The sequence below is a fragment of the Arvicola amphibius genome, chromosome 4, assembly GCF_903992535.2.
Source record: "Arvicola amphibius chromosome 4, mArvAmp1.2, whole genome shotgun sequence".
NCBI lineage: Eukaryota > Metazoa > Chordata > Mammalia > Rodentia > Cricetidae > Arvicola > Arvicola amphibius.
In genome coordinates, this window is record NC_052050.1 from 52,802,932 (window position 1) to 52,829,798 (window position 26,867).

Below are 26,867 nucleotides of genomic sequence, written 5' to 3' on the forward strand. Positions count from 1 at the left end.
TGACTAGGCCCCACATTGGCCTCTCTCTTCCGGTACACCTTTTCAGAGATGACAAGGCCTGAGCGTGCCTTGCCCCGGTGTCACTGCCTGACTCTGCTTTCTCTCCTCCAGCAGCCCTGGGAGGACCTGAGTTAGTCCATTTTCTGTTTCCCTAACAAAGCATCTGAGGTATATTTTTGGCTGAAGGTTTCTGATGTCCAAGAGCATGGTACCTGCATCCATTCAGCTTCTAGTGAGTGCCTTGTGCTTTGTCAACCCGGGTAGAATGTGCCATGGAAGAGATGAGGGGACATAGGGAGCCAGGTATCTTGCATAACCTGCTCTCAAGGTCCTACCTTTCATGGGACCTTCCTGAGCATGAAGCCCTTTGGCCCCAGAATACCTCCAGAGGCCCTACCACCTCTCAGCAGCCCTCTTGTGCTGGGGATGTTATGATCCATAAAGATTCTGGCAAAGACATAGCATGTTCTAAGCACCACCGTGGTTTTTGGTTTTAGGGCTCCCTTATGCAATGAGGCCATTTGAAGTAGGGGTGGTCTCCTCAGTGCAGCTCAGTGTCCACCATGGGGTCACACAGGTTCCACAGAGGGCTCAGAAGAGCCAGGCACTATGGGATTTGTAGTGCCTCGGGGAGTCTGGGTTGAGAAGGGAGTAAATGGTAGACCACAGGGGCTGGACAGGGTGGTGGCCAGGTACACGGCAGTGCGTACAGCAAGGGGGTTGCCCAGCAGTGTGAACTTTACTCTGAGATGGAGAAATGCCTCTCACTGGACTCTGCTGGGTGGTGGAGACTCTTCTGCGTGCCCTTGGTTGGACCCACATAGCCTGAGATAAGTGTGTTGAGATAGCCCTCCTGCACTCGGAAGATGTGGCTAGTCCAGGGAGAAGATGGACAGGAAAGAAGCTGCCTAGATATAGAGGAGGTGAGACCAAGCGAAGAGCTGGCTCGGAGGCTGCCTAATCCCTCTTGCTTGCTGACTGACACTCCGGCAGGGGGCCAATTAGGAAACACATTTCCTTCACATCTAGGGCACTTGGATGTTCCAGAAGCTGCTAATTAGAACCTGGGTTTTGCCACCCCTGCTGAGAGAAGAGCCCCTTTCTCCTCCAACCCCAACAAGTGAGGCTTGACCTGGGGCAGCCAGAGAACTCTGATTCAGGCTCCACTAATCCTGGGTGGTAGCCAGTGGACAGAAACCTATAGCCCAAGGAGGCCATGGGAAGAGATTGGCTGGGCAACCCAAGGAGTGCCAGACCAAGCGTGGGTGGGTAGATACTAGGCAAGGTGAGAAAACAGCGGGGATCAGGGACAGGGCCTCAGCAGGTTGCTGGCTCCCATCTAGAGAGACTCCTCCCCTCCCCGGGTGGGGAAGATGGTTCAATCCTTTCCTGTCTGTAAGCTTCACAGTCTGGGCTTTCGTTTCCTCAGATGGAGGAGATAAGATATCAAAGTGCCAGCACCATGTCTAAGGGGGTTATTAGTAGCCAATGGAGAGCAGGTCATCCATCACCTGTCCCCACCTCTGCTGAGCCTCCTCAGTCCTCTGTTGCCCTCTAGGGGAATCCAGCTTACCTTACAGATGCTCAAGAGCCAGGGCCAGGACAAGTGTAGAACCCCTACCATGAAGACAGCTTTTATTCTTCGCAAGTCTCAGAAAACCTCTCTCTGGAAGGACCCTTCCTTCTTTTGTGGGATGGTCTGTGAGTGTGCACGTGTGTGTACATGCTTCCCCTCCCCACCACGACTGCCATCCTCCCATCCCCCGTCAGCCCAGACGTAGAGGGATCAAATCTGCCTGGAGCCATCTTACCCGGAGACTTCTTAACTTGGAGTCCCATTGCTCTAGAGGCCTCTACCCCTGAGGTCAAGGGCTGGGGCCCTCCACTTCATGGCTGTCTCCTTTCCCGAGTTCCTCTGCTTCTTGGGGAAAGGCTCCTCTGACCTTTGTTGTGCCTTTAACTTTGTACAGTGTCCCCACTGCATTGAGCTGCTTCTCGCAGACACCGCCCATCTGCGACGCACCACATGCACGTGGTAGTCCGGACACAGGGAGCTAGGGAGTCCGGGCACATCAGTCCATTCCCACCCTCAACATCTCCCCTCTGCACACATCACAGAGAGCTCTCGGCCCTTTGCTGTGTACTGCACTCACAGATCTGCATGGCACACGGGTTGCCTTCAGCGAGTATACATTTGGAAGAGGCATACATTATGAGAGCCCCAGAAGAAGCCTGAGTGGGGCTGTCCAGGGCCTGGCTTGGTCTTATGAGGGAGGGAGTCTGAGTAACCTGGACCACTAAGCAGGAATCCCTAGTAGCGGGAGTCCATGCACAGAAGCTGGAAACCGGCAGGTGGGGTCTGAGAATCAGGACAAGCAGGGGTGCCGTAGATGGTCCGGGAGAGAGAGATCAGAACTGGCCTGCTGGGCTGCTTACATCTGTGTGCAGAAACCACTGTGACCCCACTGAGGGTGACGCCTATCCCCCAGCAGCTGCCCAGGGAGCCTAAGTGTCCTCTTCCTTCTCCCTGGGATGCACATGGGCTCTTCTTGTGAAAGGTGAGATCATCTTCCTCTTGCCAATTCTTGGAAAAGTGCTTCATTCCCAGAAATGTTTATTAGTCACCCCCTTGTTGAAAGATGTTTTGGCACCACCAGATGGAAAACTCAAGATGCTTTCACACGAGCCTCAAGGGTTCCACCTGACAGCCTGCGCTGGTGCTTTCAAAGGATGCAGCTTGAGGGGAAGTGCTGTGGGCAGGCGTCTTGGCCCTGTGTGGCCTGAGCACCGAGGGAGAGCTCTGGTGTAGCTCATTTGTGCCTTGGGAGCTCTGGAGTCGGTGAACATAAGGTGAGGATAGCGGACCCAGGACTGGGCTCCCTTAATGACTCTTGGGAACACCTGCTAGCCCTGCCTTACCCTTACCTGGTGTTCACTAGCCGCAAGGAAGCGAGGAGTTTTTATTCCTCTGGCTCACCAAGACCCAGCAAAGTAAAATAGCAAGCCCAGCATTGGGTGTTCTGGAATCCCAGGCCCCTGAGCATTCTTCTCCCCAACACTGGTGATTTAGCCTTCGGCAGCCTAGAAGAGACATACCCACCTTAGAGGGCTCGCAAATTCATATCTTAGTGGAACACTGAGTCTCAGCTCCAGATCAGACTTGGAGGGAAAGCCACAAGACATCTTGGTGGGCAAGGAAGAAGGTGGTTCCCACAGCAGGGAGCCCCTGAGCTGGCGTGCAGAGATGACAGTGTAGTGAGGGGCAGCAGTGATGGTGGTGGTGGAGATGGATTTCTGGGGGTGAGCAGGGAAGGAGGCAGATGTAGAAGTGAGGGGATGAGGAGTGCTGGAATAGATTTGGTGGCTTTGTGGTGACGGGACTGTCATGGTGGAAGTTCTGCTTCGAACAACAGGGCCTGGTGCTAGCCCAGCTCTTGTCTCTTGGCTCAGACTGGGAATAAGGGAGTGGGGTCTCCTAGCTGTGGACATGGAGTTTTGCTACCTCATGAGTATTGTCTCTTCTTCTCAGTGACCCTGGGATCAAGTGTTTCTCAGCAGCCCCAGTCCCTTCAGAGAGCAGATACCTTAGCTGCCATGTCATAGAGGTGAACTTACTGCATCTGCTCCAGTGACACTGGGGATGGACGCAGCATTAGAGTGCCCCAGGGCTGTCTTTTCAAGGAAGACTCTGATGTGCGCCAGAGGCTGCTGGTAGTGATTTCTGGGAAGAGCCGTGTCACCCGGACATCCTCTGGTTGAAAGAATGGGGCTCAAACCAGACAGCAGCATGCAGCATGCTCTTTCAGAGGCTTACTGACCCTCCCTGGGGTCGCTGCCCTCCTGAGGATCCTCCTATTTCTCCAGCCAGATGTGACCCCCCCCTCCTGAAGAGTGCCAACCACATCTGGCTGCCAGATGTGGAGCTGGATCTGCATGAGTCAGGCTGAGGTTGTGGAATGTGGGTGACCACCAGGTTGGGAAGGAAAGGCCAGGCAGCCCCAGTGACAGCCGTACAGCAAAGGTTCTGTGCCCACAAGAAAGTGCCCCCTGGGAAGCAAGGTGGGGGTTGGTACAAACAGGGTGACTCTGCAGCTCTTCCCAGCCTTGAGCCTGGCCTGATGCCACTGTTGCTGCACCCAGTCCAGAAAGAGGAGATGGCTGTTCTCGGTGTGGGCAGTGCCAGACCCTCATCTGCCTGTGTGCTGGTCTGTCTTGTTCTTTTTTGCTCCTTGTGGTCTCCTGTGTTTTCCTAGGAGGGAGACATGGCTCAGGGGGACTCAGAGAAACCACAGAGGTTATCTGGGAAAGGGTGTCTTTCTTGTTTTACAGAGGCTCAGAGAGGATGGTCTAGCCTATGAGTCTAGTGAGCCAGAATGGAGTTAGGATAGGCATCCCAGGGATTGCAGTCTCTATTGCAATGACGCCCGCATGCCAGACTCTGGCATTCCAGTCTCTGGTCCCGGGCTTCCTTTCCAGCAGTCTTCATAGACACACGTTTCTCCCTATCTGTTGTCTCGAAAGATGTCCTCAAGCAGCCTTCAAGGCTTTGAGAAGCATGGCCTGAAGCACTTCCAAACTCTCTCACTCGAGCTGCCCTTGATGACAGAGCCCAGCCCTCTGCAGGGGTCAGTGTGTAGCCCTGCTGGCTTTGTACTGTGCTTGCTGCATAGGGCTCCGGGCACTCTTTATTTCCCGGGATAAGCAAGTTTGGAGTGGTTTGGTTTTAAGGAACTTGAGGGTATTCAGGGTCAGCGCTAATGTCTTCCTCTAAGATGGTTCTCAGATGTCCTACTCTAGAAGATGGCCTCTCCCCTCTCAAGAATGAAGCAGCAGAAGGCAGCAGCCAGGATTCCAAGCTTGTGTGGCTGACTGCTGGGCCTGGCTGAACATCTACAGTGTATCTTATGTGTGTCAGCCCGGGTCTGCACTCTGCACAGGTGCCACCCTCTAAACAAGAAGCCCTCGAGCAGGGTCTGACGCTGGCCTGCGCGTGGGTGGACAGGGCTGAATTTCATGGAAGCAGCCGAGGCTCAGTGACATGCTCTTTCCACCTGGAGATTTACAGGGCTTTTGATTTTAATGGTTTCTGTGGGATCGGTGTCCTCCCCCATCCTTCCTGGCTGCTTTCTCTGAGGCAGGCGGGTGACAACCCTTCCTTAGCTGGACCGGCCCAAAAGGAAAGCATAGGTGGGTAGGGAGGTGAGGGGAAGCAAGGGGCAGCCCTTAGGAGGGACAGCTGTGGGTGGCCCCGAGGGCCTACTCTGAGCATCCTATAAATCCTGGAAAGCTCTGAAAGGCAAGAAGCTTCCCCCACAGAAGTACTGGATAGAGGGGCATGGCCAAGGGGAACAGTTGTTCCCTGCCGAGTCTCTGTTCTCCTGTGGATGGCCCAGCAGGTGGCTTCTGCTGCAGAGGGCCTTTCTCTTTGGCTGTAGGCTCTGAATTAGCCAACAGAGGTGTCTGTTTGCATAGGCCCAGCCTTGGTGGGGACCTTTGACCTCAAGAGGCAGGTCCTTTAAACCTGTGTGCAGGGCCATCAACTCCTGTTCCCTCCTGGAATTGCCAGGTTCTTGGGAGGCCTGGAGCTCCTGGCAGGCCCTGATGGCCCCTGGTTCAGAGCTGAAGTGGGCCAGGAAGGGAGGTGGGTTTTGAGTGGAACTGGTTCTAGGGAGAGAACAGCGAGTTTCCCTATGGGGGCTCCCCATGCGTACTTCAAGTTGCCTTTAATGGCCTGGGTATTTCCCAGACAGTGGACCTTAGTAGGAAGTTGAGGCCTTTGGGAAGGGTGGCCACTCCCTCTCTTTCATGGTAGAACAAGCCTGGAGCTGCAGCTTGGGATATGCGTAGGCAGGGGTTGCAGTCTGTACTCTGTGCCCAAGAGAGACACGACTTCAAGGCACCCTGGGCCTGCCCCTTAGACACTCTTCTCCACCCCTGGCCTCCCACCCAGCCCCTACACCAAGAGCAGCTCAGGTGGCTTTTGCCAAGCCCGACTCCTGTAGGGACTGACCCTCAGAGTCCTTCTCATCCCCTGAGCCACTGCTGGGCTCGGCCAAGGGACTGAACAGGTGCTCCTGCTAGCTGGAAATGTAGCTAGAATTCAGGTAAGGGAAGATGGGCTTTTTGGCTTACCCCGCCCTGGTGGCTGAGAAACATGCTAGCATGGAAATCCATTCCGTGACCTGGTACATTGCCGGGAGGGACTGCCTGCCTCACCTAGCTACAAGGTGCTAAGCTCAGGGCTGTGCAGTGCACGGAGAAGAGTGCTTGGCTTCCTGTCTGAGTTTTAGGCAGCCCCACCCCCCCATTAGACTTTCTCTATGGATCTGCTCCATCCCATAGCTGGTTCCTCCCCAAAGAGCTGAGCTGGGGTTGCAGACAGCCTGGAGGGCTCTTCCAGCCCTGGCTTAACCTGGACCAAGCACTTTGAGGCACAGAAGTTGGGGAACACTAGCTCATATCGGCTGTTGCCAGTGAATAGGATTCAGGGAGGGAGGGTAGGTTTGTGGAGTGGCATCCCTTGTATACAGCAGGGCCAGGGGCACAGGCCAGTGCTTGCTCCATGAGCCCTCCTGCCTCTGCCTCACGCTGAGGTCTTCTTCCGTTCCACTAACAGCAACTTGTAACTTAAGGGGTCCCAGTGTGCTCCCCATGTCCATGGTCACCTTGCTGCGAATCATCTCCCTCCTTTCTGAATGGAGGAGACTTCATTTGAACCCCATGTCCCATGCCTTGTACAGGATAATATTAGACTATTTACCTCAAAATAGGAGTTTAGCACTCAGGCTAATAGGTGGTGGCAAGTTTCGTTGTGTGGCCAGTTGCAGCGCGCTAACAAAGTACAGCTGACTGTATAAAAATCTATGGATTGCTAAGAATTCTAAGGTCAAGGTACCAGCAGAGCCAGTATCTGGCAAGGGCTGTTCTCTGCTTCCAAAATGCCACCTTGTTGTTGTGGCATCATATGATGGGAGTGGGCAAGGGCTCACTTAAGGTATTCAGAACCCCGTGTGGCCCCAAGACCTGGAGAGCGGCTGACGAACTGTGCTCAGTCACCTGGCCACGTGGTATCTATCACATACACACATCTAGGTGTAGTCGGGAGCCTTCGGTCATTCCTGATCAAAGCAACAGCCAGCAGCCGGTCAGAGGTGACAGCAGCCCTGGTGTGTGCCACGCGGCTGCCAGAGCTCGCGCTCTCTAAGTGCACAGAGCAGGTCTGTTTGAGGTCGCTGTTGCAATGTGTATTCTGAATCTTTTCAACGGTATGTGCACTGCAGGGACTTGGCCCATGCGCTGCGTGTGCAGCTCATACTTGGTGGGCTTTGTAATGTATGGAGGCGTTGCCAAGGGCAGCGGAAATGTGGATTTTTTTCCAGCATAATCACATGAATCCTCGTGCCACCCTCCCCTGCCTCTGGGCCTATGCTGTCTTAGCCTGCAGCTAGGAAGGTCCCCACCACAGAAGGCTCACAAATGCCATTTCTTCAACCTGTTAATTCTTGAACATAGTAGTGTCTGACCTTCAGGGCTCAGATAAACAGGTTCTTTTGAGGTCTGTGATAGTTGTTTCTAAGGAGTGGAGGCAGGGGCTGCCTGCCTTTCCACAATAATTCACCTAGAGAGAGGTTTGAGGTAAGGGTGAGTCCTGAGGCTGCCAGTGATGCCCACTGTCAGAGCCACGCTGTTGCACGGTTCCCAGTGGAAGGAAAGTGTCCTGGGGAGTCAGGGGACCCAGTCCGAGGCTGGACCTGGCCCAGCCAGCTCTCATCTTGGGCACTTTTTTGTAAAGCTAAGACCCTCTCAAGCCTGTTCATCAGGCTGAGGACCAAGACCCCCCTGAATACCCTAATCTCTTACAGGCACCTGTTACACTGGAATGGGGTCCCTCGTGACCTCATCGTAATCGTCTCTGGAAAGCCCTTGTCTCTAGATACAGTCATTCTCTGAAGTGAAGGTGTGAAAACTGCAACAGAGGAACCTGGGGCATCAGTGCTGAGTCTGGGATTGGTCTCCATCTCCAAGGACCCAGTCAGGGGGCCTCCACACATCCAGCCCGTGTCTGACAGGACAACACTGACTGGTGGAGGGTTGCCACACAGGGAAATGGCTGTGTCCTGAGAGAGGCTCATTCTGTATTCAGCTCAGTCCCGGGAAAGAAAACCAGGGCTCGGGCGGTAACTCTCCGATCACTTAGCTGAGGGGGCACTCAGTTGCCACGGTGACCTCTGTCTGTAGAGTCACTTCTCTAGGTTGGAGGGCTTCTCCACCCCCACCCTCAGAGTTCACACCGAGTGTTGAGTCCCTTGGTGACAAAAACATGGAAACGGTTGCCATGGCAGCCATTCTTTGGAGCCCTCAGACTGAAGTGCAAAGTTCAGGATGCCTAGAAACAGCTGAAATGAAAATATGGGAAAATCGGCTACTTCCCTCACCCAGGAGGGTGAGTTGAAGCATCCGGTGCTCCTCTGCACCCAGCTGTCTGCTCCCCTGCCGTAGGACCTTGACCAGGCAGCATGGACACAGGAAGGGAGCAGGGAGGCCCCTGGAGACTTTAATGGGGAATCACCTGGAGCAACAGGGACCAAGGTGGGAGGTGACAAGCTGGGCTTCTCTGGGGCCATGAAGCCATTGCTGATTTCTCAAGAGGGCTCAGTACATTCAATGGTAAGGTACTCTTCATTGTGATCCAAAGAGTAACACTTTTCTGCCATGGGGGATGACGTGTACAGGGTGTGACATATGGGGTCAGCACAAGCCCTGGCTCTGGGTTGGAAAAGATGGTTGCTTCCCTTGAATGAGGCTGAGCATAGTCAAGACCACCTCTAGGAATCCCCTGGAATGTCAGTTCCCAAGTTTCTGCAGCCAGCAATGTTTGGGAAGCCAAGGCGTACACACAACACCACTTAAAGACTCACAAAAGCCCTGCGCCAAGAAAATTCTTGAATGGAACCTGGTGCTGCACTTATTTCAACGAAGGTCCTCCATCTTTTTTGTATGTGTGCAAGCCAGAAGTTGAGTTTGGGTGGCTTACTTCGTTGTGTTCCACCTTTTGTGTTGAGACAGTTTCTCACTGAACCTGGACCAAGGACACCCCTGCCTTCAGCCCCCTGCCCTGGCACTGCAATTGTAGGCATGCACGCTGTGCCTGTGAGTTCTGAACTCATGTCCCCAGTGTTTGTCTGAGAAATGGTTCACTGACTGAGCTCCCTCCCAGCCGCCTCCTCATAAGCATCCCCTTCTCCTTTAGAATGCATCATGTTGTCTTCAGTAGTGGCTTCTTCTCACATATCAGGCATCTATCCCCAGTCTTATGGACCAATAGCATCAGCAATCCTGGGGAGAGCAAGTGAGCTTCATCCAGTTCTGTTGAATCAGAAGCTCTCCAGGGGAGTCTGGCACACACTTATTTGAGAACCCTGTAGAAGGGTAAAAACTGGCTGAAGAATTGGGGTGGGGGGCGTAGGGCTGAACGTGAGAGGTTCCCGGGGAGATGAAGCTGGTGGGAAGGGTTTAAGGACTCTGTCTGATCATGACCCTGGAAAAGCACTCTGGCTACCTGGCAGGTTCTTTCGCTACTGGTTACTGAGAGCCCGTGATGGGCTCTTCCAATTGTGTTGAAGTAAGGAGCGTGTTTTGGGTATATCCTAAAGCTTGGGGTGAAGTGGTAGGAGCATAGGCATGTGAGGTGGTCTTCCTTTCCAGACTGTGAGGGGTCAGCACTGCTACCATTGAGACCATCTGTCCTTGGGGAGGGGCAGGTAGATCTTACCCAGGGAGCTAGAGGTATACTAGTTCATCTAGCCCCACTCTCCTGAGTCTCCTTTGTGAACCTCAGCATCTCACAAGATGGGACTTGTCCCAAGATGCAATATTAATTAAGTGGCACCTTCAACAAAGGCAGGAGCAACACTTCTTGGAGCAGTGGCAGGTGGGGTTCTGGGATCACCTTTGCTGCAGCTCACCTACTGCCAGCTGCGGAGCCGGCCCTCTGCAGTCATTCTCCACTCTTTCCTCCAGGTTCTTATAAGGCGTGGTGCAGATAGGGCCCATCCCATCCCAAGATCTGGGCACCTGGCTGTGCTTCCCAACCATGACACCCCACACCCCTGCTTGCTTCCTTGTAGCTGTCCAGATCCACATCCTGAAGGCAGACAAAGCAGGGGACTGGTGGAAGTTCACGGTGAACATCATCTCCGTGTACAAGCAGGGAACAAGTCGCATTCGCCGTGGTGACCAGAGCTTGTGGATCCGCTCACGAGACATCGCCTGCAAGTGCCCCAAAATCAAGCCCCTCAAGAAGTACCTGCTGCTGGGCAATGCTGAGGACTCTCCCGACCAGAGTGGCATCGTGGCAGACAAGAGCAGCCTGGTGATCCAGTGGCGGGACACATGGGCACGGCGGCTGCGCAAGTTCCAGCAGCGGGAGAAGAAGGGCAAGTGCAAGAAGGCCTAGCGCGGAGGTGGCGCGGGCACTAGGAGGGCGGGCAGGGCGCTGGCAGGGGCTGGCAGCCTTGGACTTGGCCCGCCATGGTTTTCCCGGGAGGGGGGAGGGTGGGGGCGGGGCGAAGTCTGCATGGGGCGGGGCCCTCAGCGGCTCCGCCCCAGCCCCCACTCTCACACCCCTGGCTGTGCCCTTGTGTGCATGGCAGAAAGTACCCTGTATTGACAGGCCAGGCCCTGGAGAAATGAGGACAAGACATAGCTACCTCATGGTGCGCCTTCCAGAACAGAGATGCGCTTCCCTAGGGCTAAGTGGGGGTCGCTGTGGAGGGGCTGGGGGCACCCAGCCCTGGGTCCCGAGAGGCAGGCACAGAATGGCACAGTGGACCACAGTCACTGTGTTTGATGGTTATTGAAGGGGATGTGAGAAGAACTGTGTATTTTCGGGCCTGCAGCCTGGGCAAGGGGCAACCAATCACCATCAGACACTAGTCATGCCCCCTCTTTTCTCCATCACCTGCTGTCTAGGATTTCCCACAGGACTTCAGACTCTGACAACAGGTCCTTATGTCAAAGGGCCAGATGGCACTGGGATCAGCCAGCTTTGGGTCTCCACTGCCACCTGCTGGGCTGGTCTCCTGGGTGGAGTTCACCATCTGTAGGGAGGGGAGGTCCCTCCTGGGACCTGCTCTACCCCAGTGGGTCTGACCCAGGCTTCTGGCCCATCAGAGGGCCTAGGGCCCTAAGGACACCCCTGAAGCCCAAGCCGGGTGGTCATTGCCTTTGCTGGAGCTGCCTGTGGGAGGAGGCATTACAAACCAAAACCTCCCAGAGAGTTTCCTTTCTGGAAACTTGGAAACAGCCCCTTTTATGACATTTTCCAGGGGAGGGGAAGGGGGTACCGGCGGGGTTTAGGGCAATGACACTATTTGTGTAATGACATCAGCTCCCACAAGGCCTCACAGCAGTGTCAACAGCTGGAAAGGGCCTGGTCAGGCCTGGAATGCCAGCGGCTCTAGAGGCCATTTGGGCCAGACTTGGGGGAAGGGGCTTGCTGCTCAGCAGGGTGCCTGGGTGTCCAAGCTGCAGGTTTGCAAGGCCAGGACAGGTCAGATTACAAGGGTCCAAGGGAGCTGTGACCGCTTACTGTTGCTGCCCTCACTACTGGCCCCCAAAGGGAAAGAACAGGCTACTAGGTTAAGGCCACCGGAGCCCACAGCTGTCTTGGTCTAGCCTGGGCAGTCTCATCCATTCCTTTCTGGCTGCCTTCTGTGTGGCAGTGCCCAGGTCTTCTGTGTGCGTAGCCCTCTTTGCTCTCAGAGGCTTCCTGTCCTCATGCAGGCAGCCCCAAGCTTCTCTAGTTTCTTCACACTTCTCTTTGCCTGCCTCCTGCACTCGGGCCTCCAGCCTCACGCCCCGCACACTGGATGAGAGGCCTGGCTTCCCTCTCAGTCAGGAAATTGGCTTCATTTCCCCTGCCCATTTTGGCTGTCCCCAAAGGGCCATGCCAGGAATGAAGCTCGGCCCCTTAGTGACATGATTCCCTCTGCATCTCCCCCTTCTGCCCACGTCACCACTGCCATTTACTGAGCACCGCTTGGTGCCAGGCACTTTATGCAGATGCTCCTGTCCTGTCCTCATCACAAACCCACGAGACAGGGCTTCCTGTCCTCATTTTCACCAGTAGAGAAAGGTGTATACGTGCCCAAGGTCACACCAGCTTTGGTACTCAGACCCTGGCCTTACCATAGTTACACACCAGCTCTGTTAGCCCACTGGGCACAGTGGGTGGGGTTAGCACGGAGACACAGGCAGCTTGTCTCTAGAGAAGGTTGAGGATGTGAGCCTGGATAGGTCTGAGACAAACACAGTACCACCTTTAGAGGAGACATCGAGAGTGGTGGGGTACAAGGAGTGGTTTCCCTAGAGGATAGCCTCAGGAAGTCCCAGGGCTCAGGACAGGTGTTGGCCATCAGAGAGGGCCTAGAGAGGTGACTTGGCTGCTCCAAGTGTGGGAAGGAAGGCTGTAAGGGTTCAGAGAGGCTGGCGGGGTGCACACAGACCAGGCCTGCCCTGGGAAGGGTCCTGGGGCTTCTCTGGTCCAAGCCTGAGGTTGCTAGTCAAGGGCCACTATCCAGGCTCAGACAGCCAGTGTGGTTTTGTTGGGTGCCATCTGCAAAAACAATAGCGCACTGCACAGCAGGTGTCCTGTTTCTGTACCAGCGTAGCTTCTGCTCTGACCAGCTTCAAACTATGAGCCTTGAGTCCTAGTGTTGGCCTTGTGTCCACTGAAGCCCCTTAACTAGTGCTGGGGGCCAGCTGAGCAACAAGACATCTTGCTGGACATCCACCAAGGCATCCTGCCCTGCCCCTGATTGCATGGCTATTGGGGGATTATGTTGAATGGTCAGATGAGCCAGGTTATGAATGAGGTCAATGCTGCCATCTCTGTAACTAGCCCGAATCCAGTCCACCTCTCTGCCTGAGAGCCAGCCTTGGGGAAGCAATGTCTTCCACCCACCCTTGGCCCCACCCTAGGGAGGGGATGGGAAGGGGAAAGGAGACATCCTATTGTACAGTTAGGAAGGGATGCAGAAATGGAAGTAGGCCTTTGCATTTGAGAGTGTATTAACGGAGCTGTGATATGTAGGTCTCTGAAGAAAGCCGTACCAGTTTAGCCACTTACTGGTCTAGATTCCCCAGCTCTCTTCCACTCTCGAGCTGGGTGGTCTGGTGCCCCTGCCACCAGAATGCCTCATTTGCTGACACAGTCACACAGTGGTATGGGGTAAAGGAAATGGCGTGCTCCTGGACACCCCTGTGAGCCCTGGCATCTGGATCAGAACTTCCGTCCTAGAAAGTGGGGCAGGACCATGGGGCTCCTTCAGATGGGAGGTCAGATGCCTGAGGCAAAGCCCAGGGAGGCTGGAATGGCCTGGGGGCCTTGGGAACTTTCTAGAACTCTGCTTCGGAAGTTAGTTACAGGCAGTGAGTACAGGCTGTCTTAGAACTGCCCTGAGCTGGAACAAGACTGAAAAAAAGAGACCCTTTGGGACTGACTTGGGAAATGGTTCCTTTAGGGTCTCAACACTTCAAGGACTCCATCCAGGAAGCCTACAGAGTGGGCAAATTAGGCTCACTGATGGGTCATGGTTCACAGACAGGCATTCTTGTGGACATGGCCATGCCATACCCCAGGGGTATCAAAATTGTCTTTGTGGGGCCTTGCCCCTGCCTAAAACTAAGCCAGCCTCACCCCGTCAGTGACCATTCTTCCCCTTTCCTGCTCTGGATACCCCGGCCTCCCCTGTTACCGATTCTGCTCACTCAGAATTGTAAATGTTTAGTTGTGACCATGACATATTGTTTGGGTCAGTGTTTCTTTCCAATGCATACTAATATATTATGGTTATTATATATGAATATATTTAATGACATGGAGAAAGTTGTGGATTTTCTTTTTTTTTAAGGGTTTTTTTTTGTTGTTGTTAGAGTTGTAATGGACCCAGATGAACTTGTAACGTGGGCCCTACATGATAGAACTAAATTCAGATATCATTAAATAAACTCTTGTATACTGTTCTGTGTCCCAGCCTTTCTTGGTGGCCTAGTCTATGGTGGTGGCATACGGGGAGGTAGAAGGGTGGAGACTTCCAGCAACTTAAGGAGTATGGCGTCTTGCCCTAGAACACCCCAGCAAGACAAAATCGTGTGTGTGTTTTAAACAAAGAGCCCTAACTACCCAAAAAAGGCAGGAAAAGGATAGCCTTGCTTAGTAAGTCCTGGGGGCTTGCTGGCTCTGGCTGTTGTTCTAAGCTAACGGGCTCCCGACTGGGGCGGTCTGTATCGCAATTCCTAAGTCACCACTGAGGCGGACCGTTCCCAGTCTCCGGAACTCCCAGACATGGGGATAGGGAGGGGGGGGGGGTTTCTCCTGATTTGCCCTACCCTCACCAGCTGCATGGGATGGGGCAGCCTTTGACCTCCCCACTAGATTCAGAGCCTGCAAGCCCTTCTACACTTTTATACTACCTCTTTCTTCTGTTCAAGATGAAGTAGAGATGAGGAAATCCAGGAGGCTGTTGAAACTAAAGAGATCATGCAAAAAGATTGTTTTCCCCAGCCTATTGCTGGGGCTTAGTGCCGAGCGGGTTCTGGGTCCATGCCAGTGCCACACAGCCACCAGGAGCTGAGCTCAGTGGTTTTTGGAAAGGCTATGTTTAAACTTCCAAATGGCTGTGATTTCTTTACTGAACAGCAAGCCAGCCCTTGGGAGGATGTGTTGCCATGACCCTTGGGCCTGACCCTTCTACACCCAGTGATTTTGAAGACAAGACTCACCTGCTGGTCTGGCTCAACCCCTCAGCAATGTGGATTTCTGGGTGCCTTTGCTTTGGGGGCATGGCAGCCTTCCCCTGCCGTAGAGCAGATAGGCAGCTTGTGGATGACACTGTTGGGTTAGCCTCTGCTGAGTTAGCTCTGAGGTAGGGTTCTAGGGCAGGCAGGGACACACACACATATGGTGTCCCAGTCCATCCCAGAAGTTGGTCCTTCTTGAATGCCAATGCCTGGTGGTGGTAGTTTGGGACAGAAAGCAATTCCTGGTTGGCTGGCCAGGCTGAGGAAGAGCAAGCCTTGTCCGTAGTGTCAGGCTTCAGGGCCAGGGCTAAGAGTTCTGTGACCACTTGGAAGTTTGGTCATGTTAAGCCAAGAGTTCAGTTCTCAAGGACTTTTTATGATACAGCTTTTTTTTTTCCTCTCCACAAAGCTGTCTGTGTCTGAGTGGGTTCTGGCCCCCTCACAGCTGGGCTCTCTGCTGGCAGGAACACACTGCTGACCAGAGGCATGAAGACGGACTGAACAGTTACTTACCTGCTAGGGCCTTTGCTTGGCTGGGGAGACGAGGTGCTGATACCTGTCCAGTGCTGAGAAAACAGAATATAAGCAGGGTCTCTGCTAAATACTTGGCCAAGGTGGTGGGAAAAGTGGAGGAAGGTGGGAGGAAGCCCCTAAGGAAGCTGAACAGACTTCATCAGGACCTGGGGGCTGGTTCGGTATGAAGACCAGAGGCCTACCAGGGAGGGCTCATGAATTGATGAGGCTCACCCATCCCATCTTTGCATCTCCCAGGGACAGGGCCCTGTAATGGGGATGCCCACCAAGGGTAGAGACACACCCTGTGGTCTCAGACTAAATGAAGACATATAAGAACTCCGCCAAGAAAAACGGGAGTGCAAGAACGGCAGCCAGTGAGAAATACTGACCGCGGATGGCCTAACTCATTGCTTTATCAACTCAGAGGCTTGGCAGGACAGCAAGGCATTCTGGAAGGAGGTCAGAGCTTTTAGCTGTTTGCATGTAGCAGGGAAGAAGCCTGAGAAGCCCTCTGGTACAGTGAGAGGATGAAGGAGTTTAGTTTTATCTTTCTTTAAGAGGTGGGAGGATATCTGCTTAACTTTGGCACGGTCTACACAAAAGCTGCTCATATAACCACCTGAGGGAACAGAGCAAACAGCTATTTGGCTAGATGCTGGCACTTCTGACAAGTGGGACACAGCACTCCTGAAGCTGAGGACCAGCTGGGAATTCTGCAAAAGCCCTGTGGTAGGAAAGCCCCAAGGATCTACACTCAAGGAGAAGGTGCATAACCCCAGCAGCAGGCTTGCTGGCAGCAGGCAGCAGACTAAAAAGATACAGGGGTTTCCATGTCAGTTCTGGGAAAGCCTGGTGGATGCTGTGTCTAGGCCCAGAAATTGCAGAGCCGGTGAGGCGGTTATCTTGGGGCTAATGACAGCTAAGGTTCAGCATAGTTATTAATCATAAAGTTTAAATGCAACAAAAGTACTGGTTATGCCCAGGTATCTGGATTTCTTTATATGGTCTCCAGACTTAAAATGCATATAATTAATAATCGGTTAAGTTAAACAATTCATATGCTGTTATTTTAATAAGGTTTATTTGCATTGACAGAGCCCCCCTCTCCCCCTCCCCAGGAGAGGGTGCTCCGGCTGCCCTGCTTCTCTTTATTCTGTGTGAGTGGTGCAAGACTTAGTCTATAGTGCTTGGCCTGCAGGTCTGACGCTTCTAAACTGGGAAACCAGATCTTGCAAAACGTACTGGCAAAGACCACTCTCCAGGAGCCATCTTACCTGGGTTTCGAGGCAGCAGATTCTCTGGCACACCACACCCAGCTGGGCATGCCTGGCTACTGCTGGTCTGATCGAGTGCTATAACCTCCCAGGCAGCTTCCCCTCTACTGTCCCCTGCCCATGGGTGCACAGAAGTGAAGTAACTTGTCTGGGGTCACACTGCTAGCAATGCCCATTCAGTCAGAAGAACAGAAGCGACTGTGTGCAGGCCTGGGCCAGTGTCTTCCTGAAAAAAGGGCTTTTAGTGCGGCTGAGCCAGGCCTCCATGGCTCTGGTTCAAAGTGCCCCACGAGTTGCCGGGGCTTCGTGCTGAGCAAGTCAAGAGGAGGTGAGAAAGTCAAACAGACTGTCAATGCTGCCTCTTCGGAGCCCCAAAGTGGGGGGCTCCAAGGAGACACTATTTGTACAGATTTGGGGTTTCCCACAAGACTGGATGATGGAGCTCTACGGATTCTTACTCTTCCATTGGATGGTCCATTAGCAACCAGCCTGCCCTGACAAATGTGTCCCAGGGCACACTGCATCCGGAAGCGTGGGCCTGCAGTCCTTTTCTTCCCAATCCCACGCCCCTGACACAAGCCCACTCTTCTTTCCTTCTAGTCTGTTCATCATGGTACACTTCATGCCCTCTCAGCCATTTGCCACCTCCTGGCATACCGTGGCCCTGTCATCTTGTTGAGTCTGCTCCTAGGGCCTTCACACCTTCAGGAACTCAAGCATCGCTGGCCAGGCAACAGACGACTTCGCCCCTGCCTGGCTTATATTCCAGTCTGCACAGTGGAAAGCAGTACTCGGGTCCCTAAGCTGTTGGCCACCGGGGCTTAGAGTGGCTTGTTGTGCTTGAGGGCGCACCTCCTCACAGCAGCCCTGCGGGGCACGGTGGGGCAGGGCACAGTTGTCCCCTTTTTCTAGGTGAGGCTACTGGCACAGAAAGGGAACTGCCCATGGCCACAGAGCTGGTAAATAGTGTGGCAATCCTTGGGGCTGTTTGCAGTATGTTTCTTACTCTGTTTTCCATAACTTCCTGTTCTCTGGTGGTGCAACAGGGCCCAGTAAGTAGGTCAGTCGAGCTGGGAGCTCAGGCAATGGGGTCTTGAGGTGACCGTTTCACTGCTGGCCTGAAGCTCCCAGAGACCCTTTCCTCTGCCACAGGTGTCCAACCTGCCTGCATTCTGGAGTGAGTCGGAGTCAAGCAGGTGTCCAGACTTCTGGAGCCCAGGCCTCCCAGAGCATCTGGCCTCCTTGGTCTCAGGGTCCTAGGAAAGGGCCTGCTCTAGGTGACACTGAGGCTTTCTTCCCGGTGTCCAACTCTGTTCAGAGAAGACTTTGTCAATGAAAGTCACAGGACTCCTCCGCCCAGAGTCCCCTACCATAGCCCGGCTCCTCCTCACTGAAGCCGATGCCATGGCAAGCGCTATGGCGTTAGTCTTAACCTTCCTCCTTTTACCGTGATAAGTGAAGGGTAGCTGCCCATCTTGCTTTCCATACAGAGAGGAGAGACAGCATGCTGCCTGGGCCTCTGCACCCTTCTGAGCAGAACCCAACTACCTGCGGGCCTGGTGTATTTTTCAGTCAGTTCTACTTTTGGCTCACTCTCTGACATACGTGTATACATGCCCTCGTTCTGGACTTGCAAAGCTGATAAAGGCAACCTCCTCCTGCTTTTAACCATGCTTCCATCTGACTGCTCCCTAGTCCAGTCTCGAAAGGTTTTTGGCTACTTAGATAGGTGTCAATTTTGGCTTTTGTTGTTATTTTTTGAGACAGTCTCTGTCTGTCTGTCTCTTTCTCTCTGAAGCCTGGATTGGCCTCGAACTCAGGAAGCCACCTGCCTCTGACTCTTGAGTGCTGAGATTAAAGTGTGCGTCACCACACCCAGATTTTGTTATAGGAAGGTATCGACATTGAAGGATGAGTTTATCATCACTGCACAATGGAAAAGGGTGCACGTCCAGATATGAAGAAGGTCCAGGAACTCTTCTAGCACTGCCAGGAGCCTGAGCTTTGTGGGCAATTAAACATGGCAGGCGGACAGAGTGGCTGTTATGTACATGAAATGCCCATGTGGCTATACCTTCTGCGTGCCTCTTGTCTCACTTCTGCTCTGCTATCTGGACACCCAGGCACACGGTCACCCACTTATTTCCACATGGGCTCATGACTTCCCCTATGCAACCAGCCTCCAAAGTTACACACTACATATAACATGATATCCCTCAGGATGCCCAGCACACAGAGGGTGACTGGCATCCACTGGCATCTGTGGGCGGTGACCACCTGAGGGACTTCTGGCTAGCAACAAATCACTGAGAGAAGAGAAGGGGGTCAACTGGGCCAGTGGCCCTAGAAAGGTCTCCAGAGATGTTCATCTCTGCTCCTCAGCTGAAGCCAAGGACACCAAGAGCCTGGAGCGGTGGAAAATTTATTGAGAGCAGGTGTTGTACACCAGAAGGTGCTGGGCTTTCACTCATCACTGGCAGGTGTCACAGCGGGCGGTCCCTTTATTGCTATCAGTTGGTTGGCCACACTGCAACGACCACAATAGCCACGAGCAGCAATAAAATCACCATTATCATCCCTGCAAAAGAGAAGCAGAAAATGCCTCTTTTAATGAGCCACACCAGAAAAAAAGCGTCACACTCTTGAAGTACCTGGAGAGGGCAGTGGGCATAGCTCTGGCTTTCTAGGTCACTGGACACAGCAGGCGGGGCTCTAGGGTGGCCTATAAACAGCCACTGCCCCCTTGAGAGCCACGTCAGTGGTTCTGGTTGCAAGACAGAATAGAATCCTGGGAGGGCCAGGACCAGGCCTCAGCATTTGGCTCTCCTGTGCTCACCAAGCTCCTAGCTCCAGCTTTTGAATCCCTCTTAGGTCACAAGCATGGTGGCTGTAGATGAAGGTCATCTTTGTCACACAATTTAACACTGCTGAGGCGCCAATAAAGCACAATGCCTCATGTTAATAGGTCACTTTTGGCTGTGGTCTATTTCTGTGCAACTTATGAATGGTTAGGAGAGTTTATTTTTTAAAGCAGGATCTCATATATCCCAGGCTGATTTTGAACTCACTTTGTAGCCAAGAATAACTTCAAACTTCTGATCTTCTTGTTGCCACCTTCCAAGTATTAGCATTACAGATGTGTGTCACCACATCTGGTCTGTGTGGTCCTGGAGATTGTAATCCATGGTCTTGTACACAGTAGGCAAGCATTCTGCCAACTATGAGCTGCACCCCCAGGCCACTTGGACATTTTTAAATAGTCACCAAAAAAGTGAAAGGAGCTATGACATGCTGTCTGTGGCCTCTAAAGCCTACATTATTTATTTGTCCCCTTGTAGAAGTTTGCCAGCCCCTGTTGTGGTACTGGACTCTGGCCGTCAGTCTTCATGTCTTTCAGCTAGGGCGTTCCTTTCTCTCTTCCTTGTGAACTTGGCTATGCACAGCATTTCAAGGCGGGCTCTAGAGCGCTGTGCAGCTACCATGTCGACGAGATATTTGCAGTAAGAAGGTGTGCGCACATGTGTTAACAGTCGATTTGAGGGGCTCAGGAGATCGTTATCTTTTCATTCATTTCCATCTGGGGAAGCACTTCCGGTAGCCTGACCGCTCCCTGTGGGCAGAGTCCCACCTCTGCCTTCATCTGCTTCCTGTGCAGCTTGTGACTGAAATTCTGCTCCTGGCTGGGGAGGGGCTACACCAGGCAGTATCAGGAGAGGGAAAAGACATGGGCATGATGCCGGTGGCCAGGCCAGCAGGGCCCATGATGGGGCACAGTCTTAGGACTCCAAGGCCTGGAGTTCACCTGGGAAGAGGGGCTGGTTTGGGGGAAATATGTAGACAAGCCAGAGAGGGGCATGGCCACTCCAGCTCAGGCAGGCTCCCAGTGGCGAGACTCCAGAGGCTGCGATTGGCGGTGGTAGATCGCCGTGGTAACGATGAAAATGGTGGAATAATCAATGGGTAGGAAGGAATACAGAAAGAGAACTGATTTTCAAGGCAGAAACATCCATGGATTTCAGTTTTATGCAACTACAGGAAGAGGCCTTGAGCCCCCAGCTGATCTGGAACAGTGCAATACCAGACTAAGCCTGCCTTGCTCCAGACTCAGCCAGGTCCCCACCAAGCTGACAGGGCCATCTTTTTGGAATGTGAATTCAGTCTGGTTGCCTGTGCTCAAAGCTCGCCAGTCATTCCAACTGAGGTCCTGTGACTCTAGCCTAGAAGGCTAGGCACGATAGGACTCTGCGGATCCTGCAGCCCCTCCGAGCTGCAGCCACCTGGCCTCCTTCACTTCAACAGCCACACCTGCCTGCTGGTTCTCTGTCGGCACTGGGGTCACTTCCTGGTGATCTCCTTGGTGACCTGCCAGCACCGGTGCCTTCTACAGCTTCACATCTCTAGGTAGGACTTAGGAGCATCACTTTTGAGGTGCTAGCTCTTATCTGTCCCCTCCCTGGAAGGTGGGTGTTACAGAAGAGACTGCTCCTTTCCCTTTACCAATACAGAGCTGGCACACAGAGGCACCGTATAAATGTAACAAATGAAGAAGCAGACAGTAAGACACGAGGGGTGGTGGAGAGGGAGGAGGAAGCTGGGAAATGTGTCAAATAGGAAACTCAGAAGTGGTCCATACCAACCAACAAATATCACGGGCCCAGAGACAGTTTCTTGGGTTCTAGAGGTCTGAAGGGGACAGTTAGTTTCAGCGGAAGGGGTGGGGCCTATGAGAACTATTATCAATATAGTGTTGTCTTTAAAGATGCTGACGTGTCTATCACAAAAACTGGGTTAGATACCTCAGTAGCATCATGATGGGGAACACACATACACACATGTGCACACACACATTCAGGCACACACACAAATGTATGTACACCTGCACAAGAAGGAAGCGTGCTTCCTTTTTGACACCATAGATAGTAAGTTGATCGCATGATCGCACGTGATAAAGTCGGCGCTTGTCCAAAGGTGAAAAGGGAACTTCAACAGCAAAGATAAATAAGACTTTTATATTTTAAGCCATTTCAGGCAAACACAGGCCCTTTGAGAGGTCATTTCAACAGGCTTAAGTAAACACAGCACTTGAGTGGATCAAGGAAGCCATTTCTAGGTGACAATAAACAGTGATAGGCACAGGCCAGCTACAGCTTTGGGACCCTTTGGGCCAAGGAGACTTGACTTAGGGACCTTATCACCACAACCATGTCTCAAAGTGAGACCACAACTCCAGCACCGGGAGATGTCCCGGAAGTGCATCCTTTCAAAGGCACCAGAGCTCAGCCCTGCTAATCACCAGGTTTGGGGCTCCATAACACGGGTGTATTACCTGGCTCACGGCTCCATAATTAGTCATTCGCCTCTCTGTTCTATATCCAAGGGAGCAGAGGTTCTGGGAGGCTGCGTGAGACTCCAGATGGGTCTGCTCTCAGCTTATGCTCTCAACCCCTTCTCATGGCTGCTCACCCAGAGGTCCTAACACCCAGCAGAACACAGGGTACACCAGGCAGAGAGGCCTGGACTCTTGGGGCTGAAGAGCTAAGATACGATTTCTTCATCTTCTCTTTGCACCCTCGCTCTACTTTTTATGGTGGAAAATTTTAAACACACACACAGCCAGGAACACGGACTGTCATGAGCCCCGGGCTTTAACAAGGCCCAGTTCTCAGCCAGCCTGCTTCCGTCTGCACCTTCACCTGCCCCTGTGACCAGCAGTGTCCCTGGTCCAGCTTGTCTGTAAACTTGCAAATAAGAGTCACTGGAAGATGAGGCACCGCCACATAACCAGCGAGCTTGACAGAGGCAGACCAGAGCCCCCAATTTCTGACACGGAAAGTGGGTCTAGGCTTGCAGGATGACCTCTGAAACAATCTGAACATACTGAATCAAGTGTCAAAGACAGAAATTGGTTTGGTTTTTTTCCCCCTCCTAACAGTGCTCAGGCCTCAGGGGTCTCACCATCCATCCCCAGCTAAGGAAATGTTTGACATTTCAGAACAGAACTGACAGGGGAACTCCTGGGAGCCTGCCAACTTCTAAACAATGAGCATTCGGGATTCGGGGCCCAGCCCGGCTCAGAACACCTGTGAGGCTCCTGCTTCCTCTGCATTTCACTCGGCTCCTGCCCCGGCACTGCAGGCACTCGGCCAGGCAGATGTTTGCTCCCAGAGTCCCTTTCGGGGGCAGTCACAAGGTGCCAAGGGTTACAAGAGCGAGGGAAAAAACTGTCCATTTCCTTTGGTCAGTTTACCAGATGAATACCCAATGCTTAGGATATTTACAAGTCCTGCACGTGGCAATTTAAAAAGATGTAAGAAAACAAAAGTCCCTTTCAGACTGGGAAGGGACAATCACGGTGTGGCTTTGGAACAGGGCATGTCTTCTGAAGATTGTTCATCTGAGTTAATGGCCCGTGCTTTTTCCAGTAAAACACGGAAACCAATGAGTTGACGGCTTGTGTTGCCAACATCCCTGCCGTGGCCAAGAGCAGGTAACTGCTCTTTGTGCTCACTCACTGCATGCTAAAAGCATGCTAACTGCATGGGTGAGAAGAAACAGAAGATATGGAAGCCAGCTTTTCTAGGGAATGGCAGCCATTTTACCCTGGAGTTGTAGGGTAGTGTGGGAGGGAAACACACCGGATGGGGGAGAGGTGTGGAGTTGGGAGGCAGCAGGGAAAGGCAAGGCACCCTGTCCAGAAGGTCTTTATAATCCAGGCTTGTCCCAAGGAAAGCCATCCGGACGCCCTGATACTTGTTTTGAACCTGCTTTGTGTGCCACACTGTAAAGAGTCGGGTCAGCAGGCCAGCCCTGCACAGCCCCGCACAGCCACGCACCTGTGAAGACGGGACACCCATGATCAACGCCTGCAGTACACGAGCCCCCCCCCCCCCCACAGTTGCACTGTCAAAGGTGACATTTGCTTAAGTATTAACCAGTTGGTTCTTGCAGTTCAAACATGGATTTTAAAAAATATTTTATTTTATTTTGGCAGCAGACTCCTGAGCCAAGGTGAGGATTGAGCAGGACAAAAGACAGACCTGGAATATTTGTTTTCAAAAGTTCATGTAAATGTCCCCTTGAATCCCAATACTAGGTAAATAAGCCAAGAAAAGAGAAGACCGTGGGGGGAAGGTGAATGTGTTTGCTTTTTGCTGTTTGGATTAATCGACAGCTGGAAAGGCAGCCCACGCGGATGCAGACTATGCACCTACCCTGTTCATGGTGTGGACACCACAGTTTTTTCCCAACCAGCCCCACAGCTCAGTGGGCCAGGGAGCCAGACACGGGTGGGCAGCACAGAACCGCACCTCCCTGCCCTGGTCTCATCGTTCTTGATGATGCCACAGGTGCACTGTTAATTGCCTCCAGTAATGTTTTCATTAGAACACCGGGCAAAAGGCAAACACTTCCCCGAGTTTGGTTTTGTCTTGTCTGATGGCCAAACCATCACTCTGAGCTTTCCTTTGTTTCAGATAGGGCAGGATCATTCTCCATCTTCAGGACGTGCGCCTGTTAATGTACATGCCAGTACATGTGTGTAGGTCAGAGGACGACTTCAGGTGTCATTCTTCCTGAGCTAGCCACTTTCATTTCTTGAGACGAGGTTTCTTGCTGGCATGGGACTGATCAGATACGCTAGGCCAGTTGGCCTTTGAGCCTACCTATGAGCCCCTGGGATTCAGTTGCCTTTCCTGAGCACCCTTCTCCCAGATGGTATGATCACAGGCATGCATTCTTTGGGATCTAACTCACATTCTTGTGCTTGTGAGGTTTTACCAACTGAGTTATCTCTCAGCTTACCCTCCATCGTCCCCATGGGCACCACGGTCTCTACCTGCCCTTCCTACCCATCGCTTTCTTCTGCTCTCAACTGACTTCATGTCTTCCATGAAGGCTGCTCAGCCCCACATATCCGCCTCTCCTCGAGACCAAGAAACATCTACAAAGCCGCATCTATACGAGGCCACTGCTGAGGAAGGACAGCCCTTTAACCGTCTTATGTTATGGATCTCCACGCCCCGCCCCCCACCCAGGTCATAGGATCTCCTCTGAGAAGAAAGATTAGTGCAGTCTGATGGGGCAGAGGGACACTGGTTTTATAATCAGGGACACAGGACTTCAGGTCTACCACTAAGTAGCTAAGATGCCCGAGGAAACTGTCTCAACTCTGAGTTTGGTACCATTTGTAAAATGAGGCTGAAGGCACCGGCATCACAGCCACGTTATGAGGATCTGATCAGAAGGACATGGAGTTTCCGGAACATAACCGGTTCTCAGTAAATGACAGCTTTGCTGAAAACAGTGGGCATTCCTGTCTACCCACTGCCATGAACAATGTATGGGAGATGCTCCATGTCTCTGAACGTCCCGCAAGACTGCCTGTGTCAGGGTCACAGCAGAGTAACATGTCACTCATTCCAAGGAAGAGGAGCAAAGGCAGAGGAACACCTGGGTGGCATTTGGTAGAAACAGAGCCCAGTTCTAGCTGGGCCGTGCCACGATGATGGCGTCCAGGAAAGGTTGGAAGTTCACAGTGGAATATCTGGCAGCATCCGCCTCGGTTATTAGCTGCAGGAAGGGCAGCTGTGCTGGTTGATGCCTGCTGGAGTCAAAGGCAGGCAGAGCTCAGCCAAGTGGATGCCAGGTGAGACAAACTGTGAGAAGCTGAACTGTAAAAGCCTCCGAGGAAGTGGAGGTCAGAGCTGGGGCACAGGCAGAGGATGGAGTCACAACAGGAGAAGGAAAAGGTTAGAATACACTGAAAGGGGACTGTTAGCCCATGGGCAATTGGGGAGGAGGTATAGGGAGGAGGCCGTGGACTAGGAAGCCTGGGAGTTGTGGTTGTTTGGGTATAAACAGGAGAATTACTAACACCAGGGACACTGAGAATGACAACAGCCACACAAGGAGACCAGAAGTCACATGTAAGAACAATAAGTAAATGTACCCTTGCCTTTAATCCCAGCACCTGGGAGGCAGGGACAGGCAGGTCTCTATAAAATCAAGGCCAGCTTGGTCTACATAGTGAGTTCCAGGTCAGCTAGGGCTGTACAGTGAAACCTTGTCTAAAGAGAAAACACTATTTCACAGTGTCTAAATCCTGCTACTCCCTCCACAGGGCAACCATTGCTGGAAGCTTCCTAAGGGAGCCCCTTGAAGGTTGCTCGCTGCCCAGCAGGCAGAGCTGGCTTTGGGCAGAAGCCCCAAATCTCTGGGTGAGTGTGTCATGGAGCTGGGCTCAGTCAACAGGAGAGGGCAGCTTAGACTGGTCATTCGAGTCCTGGGAATGAGGCACGACATGGCTTGGGACATGTGAGTGACAATATGGCTCCTCAAAGGACCACACGGCAAGGCAAAAATTTGGTCAGCATATAGGACCTACCTTTGTTTTGGTTCTGATTGAAAACAGAAACACGGGGATTAAACAGCATTTAATCTTCGCTTTATTTTGGTGCTGTGCTGAGTGAAGGTAACAAACAGGCCTTGCCTTTAGGTGACAATACTGACTGGGGAGAGTTATGCAGAGGCAAGAAGACAGCCTGCAGATGTCCCCCTGGTCCCTCTGCAGCCTCTGCAGGCAAACTGCCCAGTCCCCTGTATACACACAGCTTCCTCGGGATCAAGAGGGATGCGCACTTATGTCCCAGGCTGCATGTGGTTTTGCTGGGATCCAGGGTCTGGCACACTGTTGGTGCCAACTAATGGTGACTTGGCTTTCAGAAAAGCGGCAGCCCCCTGAAGGCAAGAAGCGTGGTCATTCCCCAGATGGTTCTTTAGAAAGGCCAGGCCAGCATGACCCAGGGGCATCTGGGCTAGACAGAGACACCTTGCCCTCTCTTCTGAAGGCCCAGACCCACCTGAGAGAAGCCCCTAGTGCTGGCATCACAAGTAGCCTGGCAGCCGCGTTGACAACAGTACAGAAAGCCCTAGCAACAGGGAAGCAGAAGGTAAAGAGGTGACAGCAGTTATGGAGACACATCTGGGGGCCAGAGGGAGCAACTGCTCTCAGCAGGAAGTGGGAAGCAAGGAGGCCACCTGAAGTGGGGGAGGGGGAAGGAGAACTGGCCTAGAAACAGGAAATTAAAAGGAATTAAGACAGTGAAGGAGGTGGGGCCAAGAAGCTGGAGGGCAGCCTAACAGCTTAGGGCAGGCTCTCTGGATCCAGGGACAGCGCTTGGCCCAGCATCAGGTATCAGGTAAGCTGTGGAGCAGCAGTCAGGGCCCTGGTCCATGAACTAGCCAGCAGTTGGTCAACAGAGACCCTGTGTGTGAACT

General features: G+C 52.8%; 2 protein-coding genes across 2 annotated transcripts in view; one reads left to right on the forward strand and one right to left on the reverse strand.

Annotated features, from left to right (window-relative positions):
- The window catches only part of Ntn1 (netrin 1), a 185,076-nt gene extending 171,051 nt beyond the window's left edge, over positions 1-14,025 (forward strand). Inside the window, exon 7 of the mRNA XM_038326553.2 lies at positions 10,128-14,025. Coding sequence (XP_038182481.1) covers positions 10,128-10,456 — 329 coding nt within the window. The 3' untranslated portion in view covers positions 10,457-14,025. The remainder of the gene's footprint in view (positions 1-10,127) is intronic.
- A 4,973-nt stretch (positions 14,026-18,998) lies between these two features.
- The window catches only part of Stx8 (syntaxin 8), a 245,541-nt gene continuing 237,672 nt past the window's right edge, over positions 18,999-26,867 (reverse strand). The window contains exon 8 of the mRNA XM_038326921.2: positions 18,999-19,170. Within this exon, the coding sequence (XP_038182849.1) occupies positions 19,103-19,170 (68 nt within the window). The 3' untranslated portion in view covers positions 18,999-19,102. The remainder of the gene's footprint in view (positions 19,171-26,867) is intronic.